Source organism: Rhineura floridana, chromosome 8, assembly GCF_030035675.1.
Source record: "Rhineura floridana isolate rRhiFlo1 chromosome 8, rRhiFlo1.hap2, whole genome shotgun sequence".
In the NCBI taxonomy this organism is placed as follows: Eukaryota; Metazoa; Chordata; class Lepidosauria; order Squamata; family Rhineuridae; genus Rhineura; species Rhineura floridana.
Window position 1 is genome coordinate 3,757,421 of NC_084487.1, and position 12,090 is coordinate 3,769,510.

The 12,090-nt window shown below is 49.8% G+C and overlaps 1 protein-coding gene across 2 annotated transcripts in view; it reads right to left on the reverse strand.

Annotated features, from left to right (window-relative positions):
• Positions 1-11,681, reverse strand: part of FLNC (filamin C) — a 102,443-nt gene extending 90,762 nt beyond the window's left edge. For both annotated transcript variants that reach the window (XM_061638007.1, XM_061638006.1), the window contains exon 1: positions 10,746-11,681. In XM_061638007.1, coding sequence (XP_061493991.1) covers positions 10,746-11,103 — 358 coding nt within the window. In that variant the 5' untranslated portion in view covers positions 11,104-11,681. The remainder of the gene's footprint in view (positions 1-10,745) is intronic.
• Positions 11,682-12,090: the final 409 nt, after the last annotated feature.

Sequence of the window (12,090 nt, forward strand, 5' to 3'; positions counted from 1 at the left end):
CCCAACCCTGCTGCAGCTTGCAGAGAGGGAGCTCCCAGGCACCCCCCTATACAGACTGCGTGGGCTTCAATAAGCCTGCACACGCCACACCTACCTCTCCCGTTGCTGTGAATGCTGTGTGTGCTGCGTACGCATACCGACCATCAACCAAGGTGGAGGCGGAGGTAGCATAGCGCCCATGCGTGCCATCAACCAAGATGGCGGCAGGGCACCAGCCTCTTAGGGAAGCCCCCGTCACCATATTGTTTGATGGTACGCATGCGTGCACAGGGCATTCACATGAGGCGACGGAAGAGGTAGGTGGGGTGTGTGGGCGCTGCGGGCCCAGGAAAGGCTGGTGCCAGCCCTGAACTTCCCCCACCTTGGTGCCCACCAGATGTTTTGGACTACAACTCCCATGGCTGGGCTGATAGGAGTTGTAGTCCAAAACATATGGAGGGCACCAGGGTATGGAAGATTGTTTTAGAAGTTAGCTTCCAGAACACACTGGAGCTCCAGCCTGTGATCCTGGCCCCCTTCTTCCCAGATCTGTTGGGGATGAACTATAGTCTCGTTCTGAGGGCAACGCTCTCTGCAAATGCTCAGAAACACTCTTAGTTGCGCCACAGATCCCAAGGCCAAACCCTTGCATCCTGAGCAAGCCCCAGGTCTAAAAGTGTTCTGGCACGGATTTAAGCTCCAAAGGCAGCTTCTAGTGCAGTAGCTCAAACCGCAAGCTGTGATCTGGTCATACATACCAATAAACCTTGCAACGTCCCCGTAAGGTAGGCCATTATTATCCTTCATATATTGCGGATGGGTAGGGTTAGGACTCTGACTGGGGAAGGCTCATCACTCAGTGGTGTGGAGACAGTGGAGAGGAAGAAGTTTTCCTCCTACTCTCACAATGCTAGAAATTGGGCCATTCAATGAAAGTGAATATTGGAAGATTCAGGACAGACAAAAGAAAGGACTAATTGACACAGTGCGTAGTTAGACTGTGGCGTTCACTCCCACAAGGGATGATGGCCACCAATTTAAGATGGCTTTCAAAGGGGATTAGGCAAATTCTGGAAGATATGGCTATCAATGACTGCTAGCCACAATGGCTATACCTTCACTGTCAGAGGCAGGATACCTATGAATGCCAGTTGCTGGGAATGACAAGTGGGGAGAGCTGCAATTGCACACCGATCCTGCTTGCTTTTCGGCTTCCCAGAAGAGGCATCCAGTTGGCCACTGTGAGACCAGAGGGGCTCCCTTTGGCCTGACCCAGCAGCCAAGCTCTTCTGATGTCCTTAGAATAAACCATGTATTTTGCATGCAAAAGACCCCACGTCCAACCCCGGCATCTCTAAGCTCAGAAAGATTCCTCTCTGCCTGAGACCAGCACAGTGGGGAGGACAGCCTGGCTGGGAGGCCAGAGTCTGTGAGTTCAAATCCCCGCTCGTGTCTCCTGGGTGTCATAAAGATCACCCCCACAGTGAGTGGCTCAGGGGTTACGTGCCCTGCCACCTGTGCAGCCATGGGCAAGCTGCATAGTCCCAAGGAGCCCAGTTGCCCCCCAGCTGGCAGGGCTTGTGCAGCTGTGGCAAGCTGAGCAGGCCCTAGCCAGATGGAGAGGACTAGCCTCAGAGGGAGGCAATGGTAAACTCCCTCTGAATACCGCTTACCATGAACACCCTGTTCATAGGGTTGCCATAAGTCAGGATCGACCATTTTCAGCTAGACGGGCCACAGGGCTGACTCTATAAGGCGGCTTTGTGTGTTCATATGAGGCTGGGGGAAGGTAAAGTTGCCTACCTTGGGCACATCACCCGTTTACAGCAAAGGTCGAGCCAGGGACTTTCCAGGTTGCAGGTCAGTCTCTTGGCCTACGGGGTGCTGCTAGCTGGAGAAAGCCTCCATCACCACCCTTCCCATACAACTGGGAGAAGAATCCATTACCAAAGATAGCCAATGAAACACAAAAGTCTTTGCTGTGCAGCAATGGAATGCCTGGCATCTCAAAAAGGAAACCCAGTCCCCTCCTTCTATATATACCCTGAGCTAGAGTCGAACTGCCTGACTCTTGGGGAAAGGGAGGGTGCTTTCTTGACTCACATACATGTGCAGGCAGGTGGCAGGACAAGGTTCCTTGGGAGCTGGTGGGGAGGTCTCTTATAGGGATGGGGGGGTGAATTCGACCCTGCCTGCATTTTAATGAGAAACTAATTCACGCTTTTCAAACCAACATGCTTCAAAATTCAAACTTCTCCAAATTTTGTGATGCGGTCCTCCAGCAAAACAATGTGTACAAAGGTGCAGATGTTATGGGAAAGTGGCGCAGAGTGGTAAGCGGCGGTAACGCAGCCGACGCTCTGCTCACGGCCGGAGTTCGATTCCAACGGAAGGAGGAAGTCGAATCTCCGGTAAAAGGGGTCGAGGTCCACTCAGCCTTCCATCCATCCGTGGTCGGTAAAATGAGTACCCGGCATATGCTGGGGGGTAAAGAAAGGCCGGGGAAGGAACTGGCAATCCCACCCCATATACACGGTCTGCCTAGTAAACGTCGCAAGACGGCACCCTAAGAGTCGGAACCGACAAGTGCGGGGACACCTTTACCTTTGCCTTTTTAGTGGGATTGTTTATTGTGTTTTTAATGGATGTTGATGTTTTTATTCTGAAACTGCATATTATTATTATTATTTATTGCATTTATATACAGCCCCATAGCCGAAGCTCTCTGAGCAGTTTAGAACAATTGAAAACATTAAAAACAAATATACAAATTTAAAAAGACATTTTAAAAAGCAATTTAAAAAGACATGCTAAAGTGCCTGGGAGAAGAGGAAAGTCTTGACCTAGCGCCAAAAAGATAACAGTGTTATCTGCATAGAAACCTTTTTTGGCATTAAAGTGTATATAGATGTATTATTGTTGTTATCATTTATTCTTATTATGTTCTTGTTATTATATCAAGGCTCAGTGGTCATCACAGCATCCTTCCTTTCTTGGATTTTTAAGACTATTTTTAAGACATATTGCAGAGGTTCATTTTACTCTTTTTAACTTGGAAAATAAATTATCCTTCTGTACAACAAAATAGTGCTTATTCCCAAGTAAATGCGTTCCACATCCTTTCAGTTGTGATATGATTCAAGTGAGGGTTTTTAACATGATTTATATTTATTTAATTATACGATTTCTCACCCACCCTTCATCATATGGTCCCAGGGCAGGTTATTTACAATATAGAACACACCATTATAAAAACAGGTGAAACAGTTGCATTCAGAAGAACAAATAAAACTGTCCCAACCAGAACAGAGCAGTATACATTCAGCAAAATTGGTGCTGGGTCCCAGAATCGAAAATGCCTTAACTGTCAAAAGTTTCAAAATGTGAAACTGCACATGAGTGCATCTTTTTTTAAAAAAACAAAACATAAATCAGGACTGGAAAAACTGTTCTTGGCTTTGTTGGCTGCTCTTATACATCAGGAATGTTGAAGTGGCTGTGAAGCATGGAATGACGGGGCTGGGGGCCTTAGGGAGTAGAGAAATGTTAATTGTGCGCTTCAATGATACACACAGCCATCTAAAGCAGGGAGGACGCATAAGATCGTTAAGTCTGGCAAGATCTACAATTGCCTAGCTGCATCAGTGCTTACAGAACACTGTGGGGGCATTTGGCTCCCTCACCCCACCCAAACTTCACATCTCTCCCGGCTGATTTTTTGCTTCCCGAGACCTTTTCATGTTGTACATAAAGGCTGAAAAGACCAGGCTTTTAAAACCGCCTGCCCTCCTTCCAGCCTCCCTCTGGTGCTTGCCAAAAGGGGGAACAGCTGTTTGGAATGGGCTGCTAATGCAGTCATTGCTTCCTAGGATGTGATCTTATCAGAGGTCTGGGCAGGCAAGGGGGTGGGGAGGGCGGGAGAGAGAGAGAGACCCACACAGAATTACATCTGCAGAATTACATCTGCAGTAGCTCCCATTTGAGCAGGGAAGCCAGCAATGATTGGGCTGGTCTGGACAGGCGTGGCCTGGGCAGAGGGTCAAGGCAATTGATACCCAACTGGTTCAAAAGAGCAGCTGAGCCAGAAATCCACTCCCATGGGCCTCAGTGCCATACACAAGCACCACCAACATGACAGTCATTTGGTCTACCCTGCTGGACAGGTCAGTACTGGATCAGCAATGCAGGGTGCAACTGCCACAGCATCCCTGACCAATGGCCGCCCACCGTCTGCGCAAGTGCCTCCAGTGAAGGGGAATCTGCTGCTCCCCAAGGCAGCCTCTGCTCCACCCCAAAGCATCTCCTCTCCGTTGGGAAGCCTCTCCTGATGCTTCGGTGAGAAGCTCCGTAACGATACGCTTTCGCTTGCATTTTTGTAATTTTAATGTTTGCAGGAGGGCTAATAATGCAGCATATAATGAGTCACGAACCAGGAAGCAACAAGCTCGAATCTTGCTTTTGCCACAAACTCACTGAGCAAGCATGAGGTTACTTTCCCTTGGAGGAAAAAGAAAAAGTACTCAACAGATTGAGAAAATCTGTTTGATTACAACTCTACAGTTTGGGAAGTAACCGCTTGGCAAAGCAGCAGACAGCCCAAGGCAGAATCAACAAAAAAACTCCTAACACCTCTCAGCACTGCAAACTGATTCATAAGAACATCAGAAGTGCCTGGCTACTCGATTAGGCCAAAGGCCCATCTGGTGCAGAATCCTGTTCTCCCCAGTGGTTAACCAGATGCTCCAGTGGGAAGCTTGCCTGCAGGACCCGAGGGCAAGAACACTCTCCGCTCCCGCGATTCCCAGCAACTGGTATTCAAAGGTACACTGCATCCAACAGTGGAGGTGACAGCCCTTTTGTGCTCCCCAGCAAGGGGTTCTGTTGGCCAACAAGCCCAAGGGTCAAAGGATTTGTAGCCACAGACTTTCTGCTTTTGTTCATTTTCAAGAAGATTTCATTCTAGCCCTCGTAACTAAGTCAAAACCTCATTGACCAGTTTTGCTAAGGAAGCTGAACTTTGCTGTTCCCCTTCATATGGGCCAGCCCCATTGAAACAAATGGAAGATCTTGATCATTGCAGCTATTTTTACAGTTTTATACTTAAGGCAGAATTGCAGGAGGGTTTATTATTATTTATTATTACATTTATATCCCACCATTCCTCCCAGAGGAAGTAGGAGAGTGGGTGGTTCTGATTGCAGAATCTGAAGTTGCTTCTAAATGTCCTGTTTGTTGAGCATTCATCCCAATTTAAAAATTGCAGTGTACGTTAGACAATGTTGACTATTTATTGAGCATTTGTTCTGATTTGTTTGCAGGGGGGTTAGACGGTGTTTATGTCAACCAAATGTGATACCACACTTTCCAGAGCATTTTCCTGTCTCTTTTCTTATTGTGAAAAGTCTGAATTTGGAGGTAAGCCGGGTTTGTTGTACAACAGCACCAAATTGGCTTTAATTGTGCAACTAGAATTTGTCACTGTGTGACTGAATCCCACCTAAAAGCAACAACAGCCTGGAAGTGTCCTGACCATTGTTTTAGCGCCTAAATCAAAGATTCGACATTGCCTGCCACAGTATCCAATTCAAGGCCCACTTTCTGACTGTGTCCTGGGGCAGCCACCAGCAACTCAAAAGGAAGTAGCCTGGTCTTGGCATACAAAGCAAAAGGACCAGCCAGATATGAGCATAATGGCTATATTCTCCCTCCAAGGTCAAAGGCACTTGTCAAGAACTGAATACCAGTTGCTGAAAATTTCCTGGTAGGGGGAAAGCTGTTGCACTCAGGTCCTGTTTGCAGGCTTCCTCGAAGAGTCATCTGGTTGGCCACTGTGCGGAGAGACTGGTGGACTAGATTTGGCCCTTTTGGCCTGATTCAGCAGCCAAGCTCTTCTGAAGTTCTTGTGAGCAGGCTGGCTTAGCTTGTTGTTGACCGTTGCACCAGCTATCCTCCGCACACCAGGCCCTAATCTGGTTAAACCGAAAGAGAACTTCCCACGCTTGGCTAGGAGGCAGGGAGAGGCACTGCGTCAAGGTTGGCACCACACAGCTGCTTCCCCCTAAAGTGGCACAAAGTCTCAGTGGGCAGTATGTGCAATTGCTGCGAGGATGGGAACCCTGCGCATACACCAGACGGAGAGGCACTCGAGCTCCCCGTCACCCTCCAAGGACAACAAGGGTAACAATTCTCGTTGACAAACGTACAGCCTGAAGGGTTTCCCCCACAGCCGCTGGCTCGAGTCCATCCTGTTCTGCAGAGTTAAGCACATTTCCTCTCAAAGGAAAAGAGATGTTTTGGCAGTTCCCAGCCCCCCACTCCACCCCAGTACAGGCAAAGGAAACTGAAAGAGGCACTGTGAAGTGAAGAGGTGACGGCTTCGGGAAAGAGTGCGCATGCGGATGTGGGTCCCTTCAGACCACACTGTTTTGCAAACCAGAAGATGCTCCCACAAAGAGGAAAGCGTAAGAACCACATGGCGACTGTTGCACGCAGCAGTCCCCAATCACCACCAGTGACTGTTTTGCTGCAAACACATGTGCTGGGAAAAACACGTGCGGGAAAATACATCCGACCTGGTGTAGTCATCACACTTCTTTGCATTTCCTTTTGTGATCGCAACACAGAGTCATCAGAGCATAGGAAGAGCCCTGCTGGATCAGGCCAAAGGGAGCCCGTCTACTCCAGCACCCTGTCCTCACCGTGGCCAGCTAGATGCATCTGCGAAGCCCTCCAGCTAGACAGCTCCGTGCTCCAGCAGCTGGTATTCAAAGGCCTCTGATCCTGGCAGGAGGGTAACTAATTATAGCTGCCGGCGCTGGCCCTGCTGTGAGGCAGACCTTCTGCACCGCCTCAGCTTGCCCGCTGCTCTCGGATGCCCAGTAAAGAAGTTTGAAGGAAGAACCGTAGGAAGGACTCGAGGAACTGCCTCATGCCAAGTCAGCCCCATGTCGCTCAGTACTGTCTCTACTGTGAGTGGCAGCTGCTCTCCAGGGTTGCAGGCGGGGATCTCGGCCTGCCCTACCTGGAGACTGAACCTGGGTCCTTCTACATGCAAAGGAGGTGCCCTTCCACTGAACTGGTCAGCTTTTCTGAGGGGAAGTGCCATCTCGTCCTTTGCCTCAAGCAGCAAAATGTCTAGGCCCTGGTGGCCATCATGACTATAGCCACTGATAAGCCTCATCTTCCATGGGAGGAGGGAGATTTGGAAGCTGAAATTACCGTCCTGGAAACATCAGCTTTCCTTGGGATTGCATGAGGGTTTGTTCACTTTAAGTCACCAGCCCTTATCGTTGCAAGAGAAAGGCATTTAAACATGCAAACAGTGCCTGGTAAAATGTCAGGAGAGATGGATGAGCAGATTAGTTAATGTGTGTGTGTGGGGGGGGTTGTTCAGTGGTCTGCAGAGGTCCTTATCCACAAACCCCCCACCCACGAGAAGCAGAAGCCAAGCCAAATAAATTATGTGGAGGGAGCAAATATGCGCACAAACTTCATTATTCTTTGTATTATTTATTCAGGCTGCTGAATTCAGCTGATTTTGGCACAGAGTCACATAAATAGCCCATTCTTCTCCTGCCTCTCCTATTCCTTCCTTCTCGTGGTGTTTTGCTACCCTGAGCCCGGCCACCAACGTGGCTTTAAAATGGGGATCCGACAAATGCATGCAGGATAAAGCTATTGATGGCTAATAGCCATGATGTCCTCTCCCTTCACTGTCACAGTATCCTTCTGAATACCAGTTTCTGGGAATTGCAGGTGGGGACAGCACTGCTATTGCACTCTGGCTGCATGATGATGATGATGATGATGATGATGATGATGATGATGATGGAATTCCCTCCCCTTGAAAATTAGGCAGGCACCATCTCTGTTATCTTTTCGGCGCCTTTTTAAGACTTTCCTCTTTCAACAAGCCTTTCAAGTTGAGACTGCGTCTGTGTTAGAATTGCTTGTTAATATGTTTTTTTATTAATGTTCTTAGCCCTTTTTTAAAAGATGTTTTAAAGCTTGTTTAAAAAAATGTTTTTAAAGCTTTTTTAAAAAAATGTTTTTAACATTGTTTTGTTGTAATGTATTTTAAGGTCTCTTTTTATGATGTTTTAAAGTGTTCTTAGCATTTCGGTTTGCCGCCCTGGGCTCCTGCTGGGAGGAAGGGCGGGATATAAATCAAATAATAAAATAAAAAATAAACAAATTATTATTATTGTTATTATTATCATCATCACCACCACCACCACCGCTACCACCAATGTGCTTTATAGAGTAAAACAAACTAAAGGCATTTCTCTGTCTCAAGGAGCTGACAGTCTGAATGTAGGCAGGAGGAGTACAATGAACATAAGAGGAGTCCTGCGGCTGGACAAGGAGGGACGTGGTTGCAAGAGCTGAAATGAAAAACCTCAAGCCGCCCCACGTTGGCCCAGCCTTTCTAGGGCCGTCTCTGGCTGAGAGAGAAGAGACCACTGACTTCAGAGCATTTCTGTCATACAGAGTAGATGTCTCAAACTCTACCAAGGGCCACATTCCCTTCTGGGGGCCGGATGCCACTGGTGAACAGGGCCAGAGGGGAAAGTGGGCAGAGCAACAGATATGAATGCAGTAGGGCCCCGCTTATACAGAGGGTTCCGTTCCGGACCCCCACCATAAAGCGGAAAACGCCATAAAGTGGAACCCCATTGACTTGAATGGACTGCGTTGCGCGAAAATGACATGAAATGGCGCAAAACGTCACAAAAGGGGGGAAAAAAACCCCTTTAAATTGGAAAACAAAAGCCGCTGCATCAGCGGAACGCCATAATGCGGAACCCTACTGTATTACCTTTTTTTTGCCCAGGCTCGTTTCTGCACACTCTCACAAGCCTCTCTCCAGCTTCCATCCCAGCAAGCAAGAGGTGTGATCAGAGTTCCAAGGCAGATTTGCAGCCAAGCAAAACCAGGGGGAAAGGGTGCCTAGTAGGGCCACTGAGGGGTGCGGCTGGGAAGGGGGTGTGGGGTAGGGAGAAGTCCCCAGGGCCAGATAAACAGGCCTGGATGGCCACTTTTGGGCCCCAGGCTTTGGGTTCCACATCCCTGCACCACAAGCTCCCCAGCCTCTGATCAAAATCCACAGTTGGGCAATACCTTTATAAGGACCAAATGGAACACTGCAAAATAGTGATGAACCTGGAGGCGGGGGGGGGGAGAGAGAAAAGCTGGTCCCCTTAACATACAGCCTGATGAAGAGCTCTGTAGTACTCAACAACTTGCTCACTATTTTGTGACATTTTGGTATGACCCAACAAAGGCATTGCCAGATTGTGATCTCCCCCCCCCCCAGCAAGCACCATCTCTGACCAAAAGTGTCCATGAATCAGAGCGTTGTTTTTAAACAGAAATTCCCAGCTCCATACATCCATTTCCTCTTCCCACCCTCTTTTGAGTTTCAGCCCCTCGTATGCTGAGTTCTTCTCCCTCACACTGTGACAAGTCGAAGAGGCGTCTAGCCAATTTTGGAGACCTACCGCCTCTCGCTGTTAGGCAAACACCATTATAGAGTGCTTTGGGCCACCGTAATCCTTACAGCAAGCCTGTAAAAGCAGATTCCTTTTACCATCCCTTCCCTGTTGCTGAATTTATAGTCTGGCTTGGCTAAGATTGCCTGGTGAGTTTGTGGCTGAAGCGAGACGTCTCCAGCTGTACTCTGAGCCATGGATAGGGGAACACCGGCACTTGGACTCTGGCTCAGTCAGCTCTAGCCAGCTTCACCAATGGTCAGGGCTGATGGCAGCTGAGGTCCAGTAGCATCTAGGGCAGGTCTACACCACACATTTAAAGCCCATCCTACGCACATTTAAAGCACATGGCCTCCCTCAAAGGATCCTGGAAACAGGTTTTCCCCTCACAGAGCTACAAATTCCCAGCACCCTTAACAAACTACAGTTCCCGGGATTCTTTGGGGGAAGGCACATGCTTCAAATGTGCATTGGATGTATGTTGTGGGCCACACCATAAAGGGCCACAGGTTCCCCACTCCTGTTCTGTGCCGGCTCTCAGCCACTTGTAATGTGAGAATAACAGCAGCCTACCACAAAGGGACGTTGGGAACAGAAAGTGCCACCTCAGTTAGCATTTCCTCTGTTGTGCAAACATCATGAAATAACTCTATGTCATAGTGTGTGTTTTGAATATATTAATATTAGAAAGGCCAACATGAATTCTGTGTAACCCACAGCGCTTACATCCTGTCTGAAGTTGCTCCAGGAAAATGTATTTGGACGCTCTGTCTCTCTGGGACCAACTTAGCAACAGCTGCCTAGCATATGCAGCCATATAATCCCTTTCAGCCATGACTAAGAAGCATTCTGTGCAACCTGGGAAGCTGGCATCCCATCAGACGGTAGTCTAAGTTGCCACTTGCAGGGAATCCTATTGACTCGGGCGCAGAAAGCGAACCCCGTCGCCTCCCCGCTCAGTGCTAGGTTAACAAGTTCTGTTGTTGCAGAGACCTGTGTAGCGTCAGAAGACGGAGCCCTGGAAAAAGCACGCCAGGGGTTTGTTTTGTCGGTCTCCTCGCACCGCCACAAGCACCTTTCTCTATCAAACCGTGCCCCCCTCCCCAGTGCACACAGGAGACCCCGCCTCCCCCGCTGCGCGCCCTCCACTTCCAACGGCCAGCGCTGATCATCCACAAAAGGGGCGGGTGGGGAGGGGGGTAGAGTCGAGGGCCGGTCCCCGAGGCGTCCTTCCGCCCGCCCCCCTCCTGCCACGGCGCCTCCCGCCAGACTCACCGATGGAGACCAGCTTGATGTGCTCCCTGTCGAGAAACTCCAGCGCCACCGAGACGTTCTCCAGCTTCATCTGCCTGAAGTTGGGGCGCGCGTGGTACTTTCGGTACATCTTCTTCTGGCTCAGGACCTCCAGGAGGCCGATCAGCTTCAGGCCGTCGCTGAGGTCCTTCTGGAGGTCGCCGATGCGCTTGTTCATGCACTTGAGGTGCTCGTTGCACCAGCGGGTGAAGGTGTTTTGCTGGATCTTCTTCCAGGGCGCGTCTTCGGCCAAGTCCTTCTCCGTGGCCGGCATCTCCTCGTGCTCCTCCCCTTGGTAGCAGGTCTGGGGGGGCTGGTCGTAGTAACTGTTGCTGTTCATCTTGGGGTGGGGGTCCCGAGGTTGCCTGCTGGCGAGGAGGAAAGAAGGCGAGCGGCTGACTGAGTTGGGAAGCCAAATCCAGGCGGCGGCGGCGTGGAACCAGAAGCCGACCCTTGCTCCTGGCGGGGTGAAACTGACTAGCCGCGGGTGAAACTGACTAGCCCTGGCTGGGCTCTGGAGGAGGAGGAAAGGGAATGAAACCAACCTTGCTCTAGTTCCCCCGGTCTCTTTCCTTCTAGGGGTCTTTACCAACTTTCCTTCCCGAAATCCAGAGGCACAGCAATTAGCCCAGGAGTATCCAGACTAGAGAGAGTGGCGATAAAGGCAATATCCACAAAAAGGGGTTGGGCTGTTGTTTTATTTCGCCTTTCCTCCTCGCTTTTTTTTTGGGGGGGGAGTGACTCCTTTTCCTTCTTCTTGCCTCTCTTTTGCCTCTTTCCGCAGTAGCTGGATGTCTGAGCCAAGCACAGAGGAAAAGCAAGCCAGGCGGAGGAGAGAGTGGACGCACCGAGAGAAAGAGGGTGGGTGTTACAAGTTTCCCTGTGTCATTCAAAAGTGGAAGGTCCAGGGCAAAGGAGGGGTTTTTAAAAAGCTTCCCCCACCCCCCCTCGCCCCCAACCAACCTCCCCCCCGGTCCACGTCAGGAGGAAGGACTCCCAAGAATGCCTGCGCTGTGACCATATACAACGAAGAGATGAGTAACTTTCTTCTAATTCCCTCTCCCTCCCCCCGCGATAATTCAGGAGCTCTGGATTGGGCACTATGGATAGCAAAAGGGCAGCGATTGGCTCTGCCTGCACCACCAGCAGCCCCCCCCCGCCACAAACTCCACTCTGCTACCCCCCCCTTCTCCAGACTGGACAGTTAGGGATATATCAGTTGCTATTTTTAATTCCCCCCTCCCCACAGAAAGGGGGGATTGGATATTGTTAGGGTCGGTCCTCTCTTGTGCAGAGGGAGCAGTAAGAACAGGAATGGCCACAGAGC